The sequence below is a fragment of the Chiloscyllium plagiosum genome, chromosome 1, assembly GCF_004010195.1.
Source record: "Chiloscyllium plagiosum isolate BGI_BamShark_2017 chromosome 1, ASM401019v2, whole genome shotgun sequence".
In the NCBI taxonomy this organism is placed as follows: domain Eukaryota; kingdom Metazoa; phylum Chordata; class Chondrichthyes; order Orectolobiformes; family Hemiscylliidae; genus Chiloscyllium; species Chiloscyllium plagiosum.
In genome coordinates this window covers 30,112,114-30,125,806 of record NC_057710.1, presented here as the reverse complement: position 1 = coordinate 30,125,806, position 13,693 = coordinate 30,112,114, and the positions used below count along the sequence as shown (strand labels likewise).

Sequence of the window (13,693 nt, the reverse complement as noted above, 5' to 3'; positions counted from 1 at the left end):
CACCCTTTGTGTGTAGAAGGGCTTTGTAAGATCATGCAAAATAGAAGCAGGAGTAGGCTATTTGTCTCTTTCGGCCTCCTCTACCATCAGTAAGGTCATGGCTGACCCTGATTAGGATTTTAACTCTATTTTACTGCCTACCCCTTTGACACCTTTGCACATCAAAAATATGTCTATCTCAGCCTTGAATATATTCAGTGATACCCAAATTAAATTGCTCTCCAAAGAAGAGAATCCCAAAGAATAACCATCCCTGGAGAAGAAATTTCTCGTCATGACTGCCTTAAATATGTTTTGTTTTTAAGTGGTGAACTCCACCAATAGTGTAAATATCTACTCAGCATCTATCCTGTCCAAGCCCTCTCAGAATTTTCTATGTTTCAAAAAGTTTCTCTTTCTTCTAAACTCCAATGAGTGTTGGCAAAAACCTACCCATCCTCTCTTCGTAAAAAAGTCAATTCGTCTCAGGATTCTCCAAACTGCTGCTTTTGGGTTTGGGCACAGGGATTTTAAAATTTATAAACTATCTTCAGGTAGGAGGTTTGACCAAATTGTTAGGATTGTGGACGATGAAAACATGGAAATTTAATTTCTCATTGAGGTATTGGATTCCCCGGTAGCTAGTTCGAAGGCCTGACTGACCTAGGTCTTCTCCTATTTTGCATATTTCTATGTTCAGTTTGCAAAGCATTACTGAACATTTGGTAGTTTGGTGTCTGCCATTGATCCCACTGATTCCATTGCGATCAATGCTGGAAAGTATAACCAAATCTTCAAAATGTTTAATATAAATGAATATAGAGGAGAGTGCTCCATTTTCTTCCAATTATCCTACTTCCTTCTTTCCTTTATAGCTCGAACATTGCATGGAAAATTTGCACAAGCAGAAAACTGTGTTCTTCAAGAAAACTATAGAGGTAAGCATTTTATTTTAAATTCTTTACTGTCTGTAAAGAATTTGTGTTGGTCTTTGGTTTGCTGCTTATTGTTTTGTAAGATTTTTACCTGTGATTATTCACTACGTTAAACATTAAATTAGGGAGAGTCTGTTTTATATTTTTCTGGTGGAGGAGAAGTCTTCAAAATAGGACAAATTAGCTTGCAATTTGGCTCAGTTCAAATCTGTTTTGTTGCCTTTCATAATTTCCTCACTCTTTCAGGCAATGTATTCCAGACTGTCATAACCCTCTGTTGTGCAGTGATGTGTCCTTGTATTCCTCCTGTTTCTATTTAGTTCTTTTGGCAATTATTTTAGAACATTGGCTTTTGGCTCTGGCCCAGGTAGGTTAGTTTTGTGCGTATTTCTTGAATCAAAACCCCTTCGAATTTAGAATAATTCAGTTTGATCTTCTCAGCCTTCTCTATGGAGAGCAACTTTAGCTTCAACCCTGCTGCAAATTTTTCAGATACTTTGATACCTTCCTGAATTGTAGTGTCCAGAATTGTACACAGCATTCCAGCAGAATAAGTGGAAATCATAAAAGTTTAGCCTGACCTACATTTTTAAAGCACTTATTTACAAAGCCAAGTATTCAATACTCTATCTTGACTGTCAATTTAAAAGATTTGTGAATATTTACTGTCAAGTCCTTCTGCTCTTGACAGTCTCTGCTTAGAATTATACTATTTGTATAATGTTTCCTCTTCTAATGTTACTCCCAAATACACCATTTCAAGTTTTAGCTGCATTAGTTGCATCTTCCCCTCACAGATTTTAAAGTCTTCTACCACTGTGTTAACATTTACTACTTTATCAAGTTTTGTCTGACTCACAGACTTGAAAGTTGTAGCCCCTGTACCCAGATCCAGGCCACTTATGTATCGCTAGGAAAGCAATTGGACCTCCCCCGAGGGGTACCTATTACAAACTTTTCTCCAGCCAGAAAAATATCCATTCATGACTACCCTCTTCCTCTTAGATCAACTCAATTTAACACAAGAAGCCAAGTTCATCACACAAGTCAACCTTCTATCCACGACTCCATCTATGCTTCATGCTGCCTTGGGAAGGCAACCAACATCATCAAAGATCTCTGCCACTCCAGTCTTCCAACCTCTGCTGTCGGGCAGAAGGTACAGAAGCTTAAACATACGTACCAACAGGTTCAAGAACAGCTTCTTCCCTGCTGTTATTGGACTTCTGAATGGACATCTCAAATTTTAAATTTAATGTTGACCCCACTTTTTGTGCCTTCTCTGCAGCTGTATCGTGTTCCTCGCTCTGTTCTATTACCCAATGCACTTAATGATCTGCCTGTGAAGCAAAACGTTTCACTGTACCTAGGTATATGTGACAATAATAAATCAAATCAAATCAACTAGACAATTTAATATCATCTGCTCCTAAAGTTTACTCAATGATCCTCCCATTGAATCTGGGGGGTGAGGCAGAAGCATTGCTTCGAAGTGTGGCTGAAACACAGTTCACGTCTCGCTGCAGCACAGAAGTGCTGATGACAACTGCTTTGTTACACTTGGACTGTTTCTGAATTGTGGAGGTCTTTGGTGTTAAACACTTGCTGTCACAGTTTGTAGAAGACTGAGCAGGTTCAGTCTTGTCAATAGTGGCCTTCTGAGAGATGTTGAAGTCAATCGATGGTGTGAGTGTCAACAAGGATTATACCTCTTTAACCTTAACAACCTCTGACCATCTTAAACAAACATGACCATACAGTTTGTGGATGACTGCAGTGCTATAGCCCACTATCCATTCGATTTATGGGCCAATCTCGATCTCTTTACAAGGATATTGCCAGGGTTGGAGTGTTTGAGCTATAGGATGAGGCTGAAAAGGATGGGCTTGTTTTCCCTGGAGCATCAGAGGCTGAGGGGTGACATTATAGAGTTTATAAAATCATGAGGGGCATGGATAGGATAAATAGATAAGGTGGCGGAGTCCAGAACTAGAGGGCATAGGTTTAGAGTGAGAGGGTAAAGATTTAAAAGGGACCTAAGGGACAACTTTTTCACGCAGAGGATGGTGTGTATATGGCATGAGCTGCAAGAGGAAGTGGTGGAGGCTGGTACAATTGCAGTGTTTTAAAGGCATCTGGATGGGTTTATGAATAAAAAGGGTTTAAAGAGATTTGCTGGCAAATCTAGATTAATCTGGATATTTGGTCAGCATGGATGAGTTGGACCGACGAGTTTGTTTCCCTGCTCTACATCGCTACGACTGTGACTCTTCAATTGTCCATACAGGAGACTCTGCCTGTCCTTAAATATTCCAAAGACAAAAATCTTATGCGTCATGCCATTTCCCTTTATTTGTTAAAGGATGCACCCTAATGTTACGACACGGGGTAAATTCTCCTGCTTAACTGAAAACCAGCAACACAGAAAAGATTTATCCCATGCAATAATCTGTGAAAATTCGATAGGTCAAGAACTAGTTAAAGTAAAAATTAACAACTTTATTTATTAAAGTATAACAGAGTATTGTTAGTATTAACTAACAACTATTTACAATTCCTTACTCTAACCTATCTTGAACCTTCCCTTCTATAATACTAGTCCGATAAAACTCCCGATTTAAGACTTCGAAAACAACGCTTCTTATCACAAAACCAGGCAACTTTAGGTTCTCCTCTGTACTTCGGTTTTTTCTTTTTGAGGATTCTGCTTCACAGGTTACTGATTGATAAAAGTACTTTTAAGAGAGCTATTTTTCAGGCTGGTGGCTTAGCAGTTCTCCTCTCAACTGTTCAATTTTCCCTGGTCTTATACCCCCCTCCCTCCCCACAAAGTATTGGATTGTGTTATTGGCTTTTCAGATTGGCAATATACTCAATTCAAACTGGATTGGAGATTGGTATTTTTCGGAGTATAATTTAAACTGATCGGCCTAATTTGAAACTGTTTTGTCGTTTCCACTCAAACAGCTACCCTAGTAGCTGGAGCACCTGTTACCTTGTATCTTTTTTCAGAACACTTGGTGCTGTCAGGTAGCTTTTGCTAGCTTTTAACTCTTACAAGTACAGTACACCCACATCTTCATAATACCCCCCCTTAAGAAAAAGTGAATCATCATAATGAAAAGATGTCTTCATTTTTTTTCTCTAATTTTTAAACACATTACCCTAACATACAGATAACTTTCAGATAAGTTCACCTTAACTTCTTCCCATATATCTGTGTAAATGAATAGTCTCATTCCTGTATTTAAAGCATTCTAAGAATGTAAGCCGATCGTGATCCGTGTACACAATCGTCTCCAACACATAGTTCATGCTGTAAGGTCAGTATCAAACTCAATAGTTCTTTTTCAATTGTGGAGTATTTCAACTGGTAGATCTTGATCATCTTCAAAAAGTAACCAACTGGCAGTTCAATCCCATCCTCATCTTCCTGCAGGAGTACAGCTCCAAATCCTTTGTCACTAGCATCAATGGCCACTTTAAAAGGTTTTGAAAAGTTTGGTGTAGCTAAAACTGGCTTGGTGGTTAATATGGCTTTCAAATGGTTAAATGCCTCCTGGCATGATTCTGTCCACCGAAACTTTGTGTTCTTCTTCAGCAAATTGGTTAACGGTGCCACTACACTGCTGAAGTTTGGAACAAACTTCAGATAGAATCCGCTAAATCCTAAGAATCAAAGCACCTCTTTCTTTGATTTTGGTTATGGAAATTCCTCGATGGTCTTCATCTTTGTGTTCCATGGGGTCAACCTTCCATGATCGATGCTATGTCCCAAGAACATCACCTCTGCTTTTGCGAATTCTGTTTTATTTAAGTTTATCACCAGTGTTGCTTCTCATAGTCATTCAAAGAGCTCTGGCTTAGAGTGGTGTTGGAAAAGCAGAGCAGATCAGGTAGCATCCGAGGAGCAGGACTCTAATCTTGACTCTAATCTCCAGCATCTGCAGTGCCCACTTCTGCCTATTCAAAGAGCATTGCCAATTGTACCATGTGATCTTTCTAGGATTTACTAAAGGTCACTAAATCATCCAAATAGATTGCACAATTTGTTAACCCAGCTACAACTCTGTTCATGAGTCTTTGGAATGTGACGGGTACATTCTTCATTCCAAAGGGCATCACTTTAAACTGATATAGTCCATTTGGGGTTACAAATGCAGAAATGTCTTTCACTGTCTCTGATAAAGATACCTGCCGGTAACCACGCGTTATGTCCAACTTGGTGATGTAACTGACTTTCTTGATACAGTCCTCCAACCTTGGAATTGGATATGAGTCTGATTTTGTAACGGCGTTGACCTTCCGATAATCTGCGCAAATCATTGAGTCCCGTCTGATTTGGGAACTAAGACGATTGGTGAACTCCACTCAGTCTGGCTTGGTTCGATGATGTCCTCATTGAGCATAGCCTCCACCTCCACCTGGACCTGTCTGGCTCTGAAAGGATTAAGCTGATAGGAGTGTTGTTTTATCGGAGCAGTATTCCCTATGTTTACTTCATGTACAATAGCATTAGTCCTCCCCATCTAATTTTTACACATGTCCTTATAGTGCAGTAACAAATCTTTCAACTCACTCTCTCCTCTCTTTCTCTCTCCCTTTCTTTTCTCTCTCTTTCCTCATCCAGGAACTGTCTCTCTCTCTCCCTTTCTCTCTCTGTCTCTGTGTGTGTCTCTCTCTCTCTCACTTTCTCTTTCTCTCCCTCTCCCTTTGTTTATCTTCTGACCCATTTTCCTCAATTGTAATTTAAGTTTTTCTACCTCTCCTGCATTTGCCTGTTTCTTTGACATACCTAAGTGTTTCAATAATTCCCTCACAATTTAGCTTTACTTTTGTCCTTAGTTAAACCCAAATCTAATTCCTTAGTAAGGCATTTGATAAGGTTCCCCATGGTAAACAAATGGAGAAAGTGAAGTCACATGGTGTGCAGGGTTTTCTCGTTAAGTGGATAAAGAACTGGTTGAGAGAGTAGTAGTTGAAAGGAGTTTCTCAAAATGGAGAAAGGTGACCAGTGGTGTTCCACAGGGATCAGTGCTGGGGCCACTGTTGTTTGTAATATACATTAAATGATCTGGAAGAGGGCATTGGTGGTACGATCAGTAAGTTTGCAGATGACACAAAGATTGGTCGAGTAGCAGAAAACATAGGGGACTATCAAAGAATACAGGAGAATACAGATAGACTGGAGAGTTGGGCAGAGAAGTGGCAGATGGAGTTCAATCCAGGCAAATGTGGGGTGATGCATTTTGGGAAGTCTAATTCTAGAGTGAACTATACTGTAAACAGAACAGCCTTGGGAAAAGTTGATGAGCAGAGAGATCTGGGAGTTTAGGTCCATTGTACCCTGAAGGTTGCTGCACAGGTGGATAGAGTGGTCAAGAAGGCATATGGTATGCTTGCCTTCATCGGACGGGGTATTGGGTATAAGAGCTGGCAGGTCATATTAAAATTATACAAAATTTTGGTTCAGCCGCAGTTCTGGTCACCACATTACCAAAAGGATGTGGACACTTTGGAGATGGTGCAGAGAAGGTTTACAAGGATGTTGCCTGGTATGGAAGGTGCTAACTATGATGAGAGGTTGAGTAGGTTAGGTTTGTTTTCATTAGAAAAAAGGAGATTGAGGGGGGACCTGATTGAGGTTTACAAAATCATGAAGGGTACAGACAGGGTGGATAGAGATAAGCTTTTTCCCAGGGTGAGGGATTCAGTAACAAGACGTCAAGCGTTCAAGGTGAGAGGTAAAAGTAGGAAAGTTCACGTGGAAAGTACTTTACACAGAGGGTGGTAGGTGCCTGGAATGTATTGCCAGCAGAGGTAGTAGCGGCAGGCACGGTAGATTCATTTTAAGGTGTATCTGGACAGATGCATGAGTAGGTGTGGAGCAGAGGGGATACAGATGCTTAAGAATTGGGTGACAGGTTTAGACAGTAATTTGGATTGGCTCAGGCTTGGAGGGCTGAAGGGCTTGTACCTGGGCTGTAAATTTTCTTTGTTCTGATCAAATGAAAGCCCACTATAATGAGATTGTCTGTCTCTCACTGGCCTGCACTATATTCCATTAGTGTGGATTTGCATCTCTCTCATAACATTAAATCCTGCTTGAGAGGCTTGTCCTCACTGCCTGAGATTGCATCATCCACATTGGCAGGAGAAAGAGCGATCCATTGCTATAACCTAATGAGTTATTTGTATCAGGGTTAGAACCTTCCCATGAAATCTGTGCTTTGTGAATTATTGTTCATTATTTTGTATTTACTTTAGTCCAAGAAGACTTACGAGCAAAAATGTAAAGAGAAGGATGAGGCCGAACAGATGCTAAACCGAAGTTCTGGGATCAGCAATTCCAGACAGCAAGATAAAGTAAGAATCTCTTGTAACAACTCCGCTTTGTTGCTTATCCACTGAAATTGCATCTGTAATTCTGGATTTGTTGTTCACCAATCATGGGCAGTATGGTGGCTCAGTGGTTAGCACTGCTACCTCATAGTGCCAGGGTCTAGGGTTCAATTCCTGCCTTGGGCGACTGTGTGGGGTTTGCACATTCTCCCTGTGTCTGTGTGGATTTCCTCCCACAGTCCAAAAATATGCAGGTCAGGTGAAATTGCCCATAGTATTAGGTACATTAGTCAGAGGTAGGTGAGTGGGTCACTCTCTGGAGGGTCAGTGTGGACTTGTTGGGCCGAAGGGCCTGTTTCCATACTGCAGGGAATTTAATCTATTTTACTTCCCTTTAGCCTAAGTTGGAATATTTGTACATCTTTGGGACTTGTCTGACTGTCAGCGAATTTGGTTTAACAGTTCTGAAAGATAAAGGAAAAGATGATTTAAGATAAAAAGATACTCATCAGCATAATGGTCAGAACCAATCAGTATCACTTTTCCATAGGTTCTAAGATGCTGAAACTCACATGCATGGCACGAGTTATTACAGAATGATGCAGATACTGACTCCTCAGAATTTTGTAATGTGAGAGAGGGAGTGCTGTGGGCAGCGGGGGCTGTGTTGAGGGAGTGCCCTGGACTGCCAATACTGTGATGGAGGCATGCTGACATTTTCTTCATAATTTAGTTAGATTAATGCTAATTCTGTCAGTAATGCCAACTCCCACATTTTTGTACACTGATCTTGTAGCATTGATTTTACTTCTTCAATAATAATTTTTCTTCTCCTTTTGTTCAATTTGATATAATCACTTGTGTATATTTACATTCCTGATGAAGGGCTTTTGTCTGAAACGTCGATTTTCCTGCTCCTCGGATACTGCCTAACCTGCTGTGCTTTTCCACCACCACTCTAATCTAAACTCTGGTTTCCAGCATCTGCAGTCCTTGTTTTTACACTGTGCATATTTACAGTCAAGTCTCTGAATAAAAAAGTAGAGAACTTTCCTTAAGGTTTTGGAATTGCAAAGTAGCAAATGAACCCACTATTTTAGAAAAGAGCATGGGAAAACCAGGGACCTAAAGACCTGTCAGTCTTCAATAAGTAACAGAGAAAATGGTGGCATCTATTATAAAGGATGTGGTACACAGACACTGAGGTAATATGATCTGACTGGACATAGTCAGCATGGATTTGTGAACGGGAAATTGTGTTTGACTAACCTGTTGGAGGTTTTTGAAGATATTATTAACAATGTTGATTAAAGGAGAATTACTGGGTGTGACATACTTAGCTTTTTGGAAAGCTTTTGATAAAATTCCCTGCAGAAGGTTGTTATCAAAATTAAAGCACATGGATGGTACATAGGAGATAATATGACATGGATTGCAGATTGGCTAGCAGACAGAAAACAGAGTAGGAATAAATGGTTTGTTCTTACATTGGCAGTCTGTGACTATCTGGGTTCCACAAGGAATGATTGTTGGGCCCCAACTGTTCATGATATATATTGAATGGTTTGGAGGTGGGGACCAAACATAATATTTCCAAATTTGCAGATGACACAAAAGTAAGTGGGAGCACTTGTTGTGAGGAAGATGTGAAGTGGCTTCAGTAGGATGGGCAAAAACATTGAGATGGAGTGCAATATGGGAAAATATGATGAATAGATTTGTGGAGCATTACTTAACTGACAAGATATTGGAAAATGTAGATTGCAAAGGGACATAGGTAACTATGCCAATAAGTTTCCAAAGGCACGTGCAGGTGCAGCAACATATTAGGGAAGATTGTGGAATGTTAGCCATTATTGCAAGAGGATCCGAGTGCATCTGTGAATTCTTTCTTCAATTGTATAGGAACTTGATCAAATAACACCTAGAATACCGTGTGCAGTTTTGATCTCGTTATCTCAGAAAATATATTATTTTCATAGAGAGAGTGCAGTGAAAGTTCACCAGCCTTGTTCCTGGGGTGGTGGGATTGTCCAATGAAAAGAGACTGGGCAAACTGTGATCTAATTGAAACTTAAAAAGTATTTAAGGGGTTAGACACGGCAGTAAGATGTTTCTCCTGGTGGGGGAGTCGAGAACCGGGAGCACCATTTTAAAAAGTAAGGGGAATATTACTCAATTCTGACATAAAGAGATTTTGTTTGACTCTGAATGTTATGAACCTTGGAATTCTCTACCATAGAGTTCTGTGGATGCTTCAACTTTGAGTATGTTTAAGGTAAAGATTGATAGATTTCTGATTACCAGTGGTGTACAGGGTTGTGAGGATGGAGTGTGTAAAGGTATTGAAGTGTTGGATCAGCTATGATTGTATTGAAGGGTGGGACAATCTCAATGAGTTGAATGGCCTATTCCTGCACAGTGCCTTTTCATTCCGTCAGGGTATCCAAAGTATTTTGGAGAGAATGAAGTGATGTTGATTGAGTATTAGATATTGGCCAGAGTCCTGGGTTAACATTGCTGCCCTACAATAGTGTTCTGGAATCTTGTCCCTGGGACAGTAATCCTAAGATAGGAATAGAAATAGCTGTTCAGTCCATCGAGTCTGCTCTGCCATTCACACAGCTCATGGCTGATCTGATCATCCTCAAATCAACTTTCCTGTATATTTTCCCTTCGATAAGGATCCTAAACTATTCACAGTATTCCAGCTGTGATCTGACTAGAGCCTTGTATACTTTCAGCAAAACTTCCCTAACTTTTTGCACCAGTTCCTTTGAAATAAAGGCCAACATTCCATTTGCCGACCCTAATACCTGCTAAGCCTTTCTTGGTTCATGTATGAGGACACCCACATCGCTCTGTGATGTAGCTTTCTGCAGTCTTTCTCTATCTTTTTTATTCTTTCACCAGATGTGGGTGTCACTGGCTAAGCTAATGTTTATTACCCATCACAACTGCCCAGCGGGCTGTTTAAAGTCAACCACATTGCTAAGGGTCTGGAGTCATATGTAGTCCTGACCAAGTCAGGATGGCAGTTTCTTTTGTTATCGACTCGGCCAGACCACTCAAAAACATTCGTAGCAGGCAGCCCAGACCATAACATTGCAATTTGTTTCGGTAAGTGTACAGTGAAAATTACCCAGAGTAAGTTAGTGAGGTTGACTACCAGATTTTAAAACAGACAAAAACATATCGCAAAATTACACAATGAAACACAAAGAACAAAATAAAGAACCCCTACAGAACACAGTCTATCCAAACTAGACTTAAGTATGCTGTTCTGAATATACACAACAGTCCCAATAAGTAAACCCCTGTAAAAAACAGTTTAAAAAAAAAACAAGAAACAGATGCTTACAGGTTGAAGTTAGAAGGGCAGAGAGTGAGCCTGTCACACAGTCAACTGCTGAACTCCCATCTAGTTCTGGACTGAACTGCTCAGCTAGAGAGCTGACTTGCTCCCCTTTCATTCTACAGGTCACTTCTAAAACATGACCACTTCGGCCTGAAGTCTCATCTGTTTATATATAAACAAAAGGCCTCTCAAAGTCCTTTTCATCTCGTACCAAACTAGTCTAATCAGAGCCCGGGCTGATTATGACCCCTCTAAAAAAACCCAAGGACATAGTATCCTTGAGAAGGAACAGCTTTTATAAACAAAAGGAACAGCTTTGTGACGCTTTCCTGAAAAGGCATTAGTGAACCAGATGGGTTTTTCCGACAGTTGACAATAGTTTCATCATTAGACTCTTAATTCCAGATATTTATTGACTTCAAATTCCACCATCCACAATGGCAGGATTCAAACCACTCCCAAGACCATTACTGGGGTCTTTGGACTAATAGTCTAGCAATAATAGACCACCTTATCTAAAATAACATTTAAATTTAATTTAAATAAATTTCAATAGTATTTACTCCACTCGGAGCCTGGAATTAATACCTCATCTGAAAGGTGGCATCTTCCGCATTCAGAAAATTATGGGTTACCAGTTCAAATCCCACTTTAGAGGCTTGAGCATAGCCTTTGAGGCAGTGCGAAGGTCTGAAGATGCCAAGGCACCATCTCACTGGCCGTTGTGGTGCATCCAGTGATACTGCAACCCAGGAGGTAACTTCAAGTGGAAAAGAAAGAGAGAGAGACAGTTGCTGGTCTCAGTATATCACCTTACTGTTTAAGGCCATCAATATCCTACAATGGTCCCATGACTGAGAGTTTGATGAGACACTGGGCATGAGAATATTTTAAGTTGTGTTGCTTTTTTTTTAAATTGTTCCATGTGATAATATTCTGTTTTCCAGTTGCAGTCAAAAGCAAACCAGAGTAAACAAAGTGCGGAAGATGCTGGTAAGTGAAGCAACAATAAAATGATTATAGGGATGGGGGAGAATGTGTGAGTGGAAAACTGGACATGCCAAACCTTTCTCACTTGTCACTCCTAAAATACAGCTCCTTCCAATTAAATGGCTTGCATTCAGACCTGTAAATTCTCCTCCCAACATTTCATTGATGAGCAATCTGAAGCACAAAAGGGTCTTGGGAGTCCTAGTTTAGGATTCTCTTAAGGTTAACATATAGATTCAGTTGGCAGTTTGGAAAGCAAATGCAATGTTAGCATTCATTTCAAGAGGGAGGTCAACTAGGAGAAAGTGAGGACTGTAGATGCTGGAGACCAGAGTTGAAAAGTGTGGTGCTGGAAAAGCGCAGCAGGCCCAGCAGCATCCGAGGAGCAGGAGAATCGACGTTTCGGGCATAAGCCCTTCCTGGTTTGCTACACTTTTCCAGCACCATACTTTTCAATTCATTTCAAGAGGGCTAGATTACAAGAGCAGAGATGTACTGCTGAGGCTGTATAACATTCTGGTCAGATTGCATTCGGAATATTCTGAGCAGTTTTGGGCTCTGTGTCAAATGAAGGATGTGCTGACATTGGAGGGGATCCAGAGGAGGTTTATAAGAATTATCCCGGAGATGAAGGGCTTGTCATATGAGGAGCAGTTGAGAAGTCTGTGTCTGTACTCAATGGAATTCAGAAGGATGAGGCGGCATCTCACTGACACTTGCAGAATACTCAGAGGTCTGGATAGAGTGGAGGTGGAGATGATATTACCACTAGTCGGAGAGACTAGGACCCGAAGGCATGGCCTCAGAGTGAAAGTATGATCCTTTAGAACTGAGATGAGGAGGAATTTCTTCAGCCAGAGGGTGGTGAATCTGTGGAATTCATTGCTGTGAAAGGCTGTGAAGGCCAAGTCATTGAGTGTATTTAAGACAGAGATAGATGGGTTCATGATTAGTAAGGGGATTACAGGGCGAAGGCAGGAGAATGGGGTTGAGAAACATAATTGAATAGCAGAGCAGACTTGATGGGCTGAATTCAGTTCCTCTGCCTTATTGTCTTATGGAAACACAGCCAAAGTGAATCCAGCCACACTTGCTTCAAGTACGTATAATCACAGAAAGAGAGAAATTAGGAGCTAGAGCAGGCTATTCAGCCCCTTATGTCTGTTCACCATTTGATAGTTGATCGTATCATAGTTGATCTGACTGTATCTTCTGCTTTTCTGTCTGTCCCATATATTCTCTGACTTCCTTAACACTCAAGTATCTATCCAGTTTTAAAAATATGCATCATTTCCACAGACAAATGATTTTCTGAGAGAGAAAATAAATTTGTCTAATCTCTATCTAAATAAATTGTCCTCTTAATTTTAAACTGTGTTCATGTCTCCTCCACAGGGGGATACATCCTTTCAGTACACATCTGTCACGTTTTGTCATAATCTGACATATTTCAATAAGATCACCTCTCATTTCTCTAGCCTACAGTGGATATGGGCCCAACCCACCTTAATTTTACATAAGAAATTACCTGCATTCCAGGAATCAGTCAACTGAATTTTCTCTGCACTGCTCTCAATGTAACTGCATCCTTATGGGAGAGTGGCTCAATGGTTAGCACCAGAGTAACCTCTGGCAACTGTTTGCGTGGACTTTGCACATTCTCCCTGTGTCTGTGTGAGTTTCCTCCGTGTGCCCCAGTTTCTCCCAACGCTGTGCAGGTTGGATGGATTGGCTGTGGGAAATGCAGGATTACAGGGATAGAGTATGGGGGTGGATTTGGGAGGAATGATCTTTGGAGAGTCAATGTGGACTCGATGGGCTGAATGGCCTGCTTCCACACTGTAGGGATTCTACAATCCTTTATTAGGGCGATCATAGAACATAGAACATAGAACAATACAGCACAGAACAGGCCCTTCGGCCCACGATGTTGTGCCGAACATTTGTCCTAGCTTAAGCACCCATCCATGTACCTATCCAATTGCCGCTTAAAGGTCACCAAAGATTCTGACTCTACCACTCCCACAGGCAGCGCATTCCATGCCCCCACCACTCTCTGGGTAAAGAACCCACCCCTGACATCTCCCCT

At 40.8% G+C, this 13,693-nt stretch overlaps 1 protein-coding gene across 2 annotated transcripts in view; it reads left to right on the top strand.

Moving 5' to 3' along the window:
* pstpip2 (proline-serine-threonine phosphatase interacting protein 2) overlaps positions 1-13,693 on the top strand; it is a 134,405-nt gene that overhangs the window by 73,029 nt on the left and 47,683 nt on the right. For both annotated transcript variants that reach the window (XM_043713006.1, XM_043713091.1), the window contains exons 6-8: positions 855-917; positions 7,182-7,280; positions 11,562-11,607. In XM_043713006.1, coding sequence (XP_043568941.1) covers positions 855-917; positions 7,182-7,280; positions 11,562-11,607 — 208 coding nt within the window. The remainder of the gene's footprint in view (positions 1-854; positions 918-7,181; positions 7,281-11,561; positions 11,608-13,693) is intronic.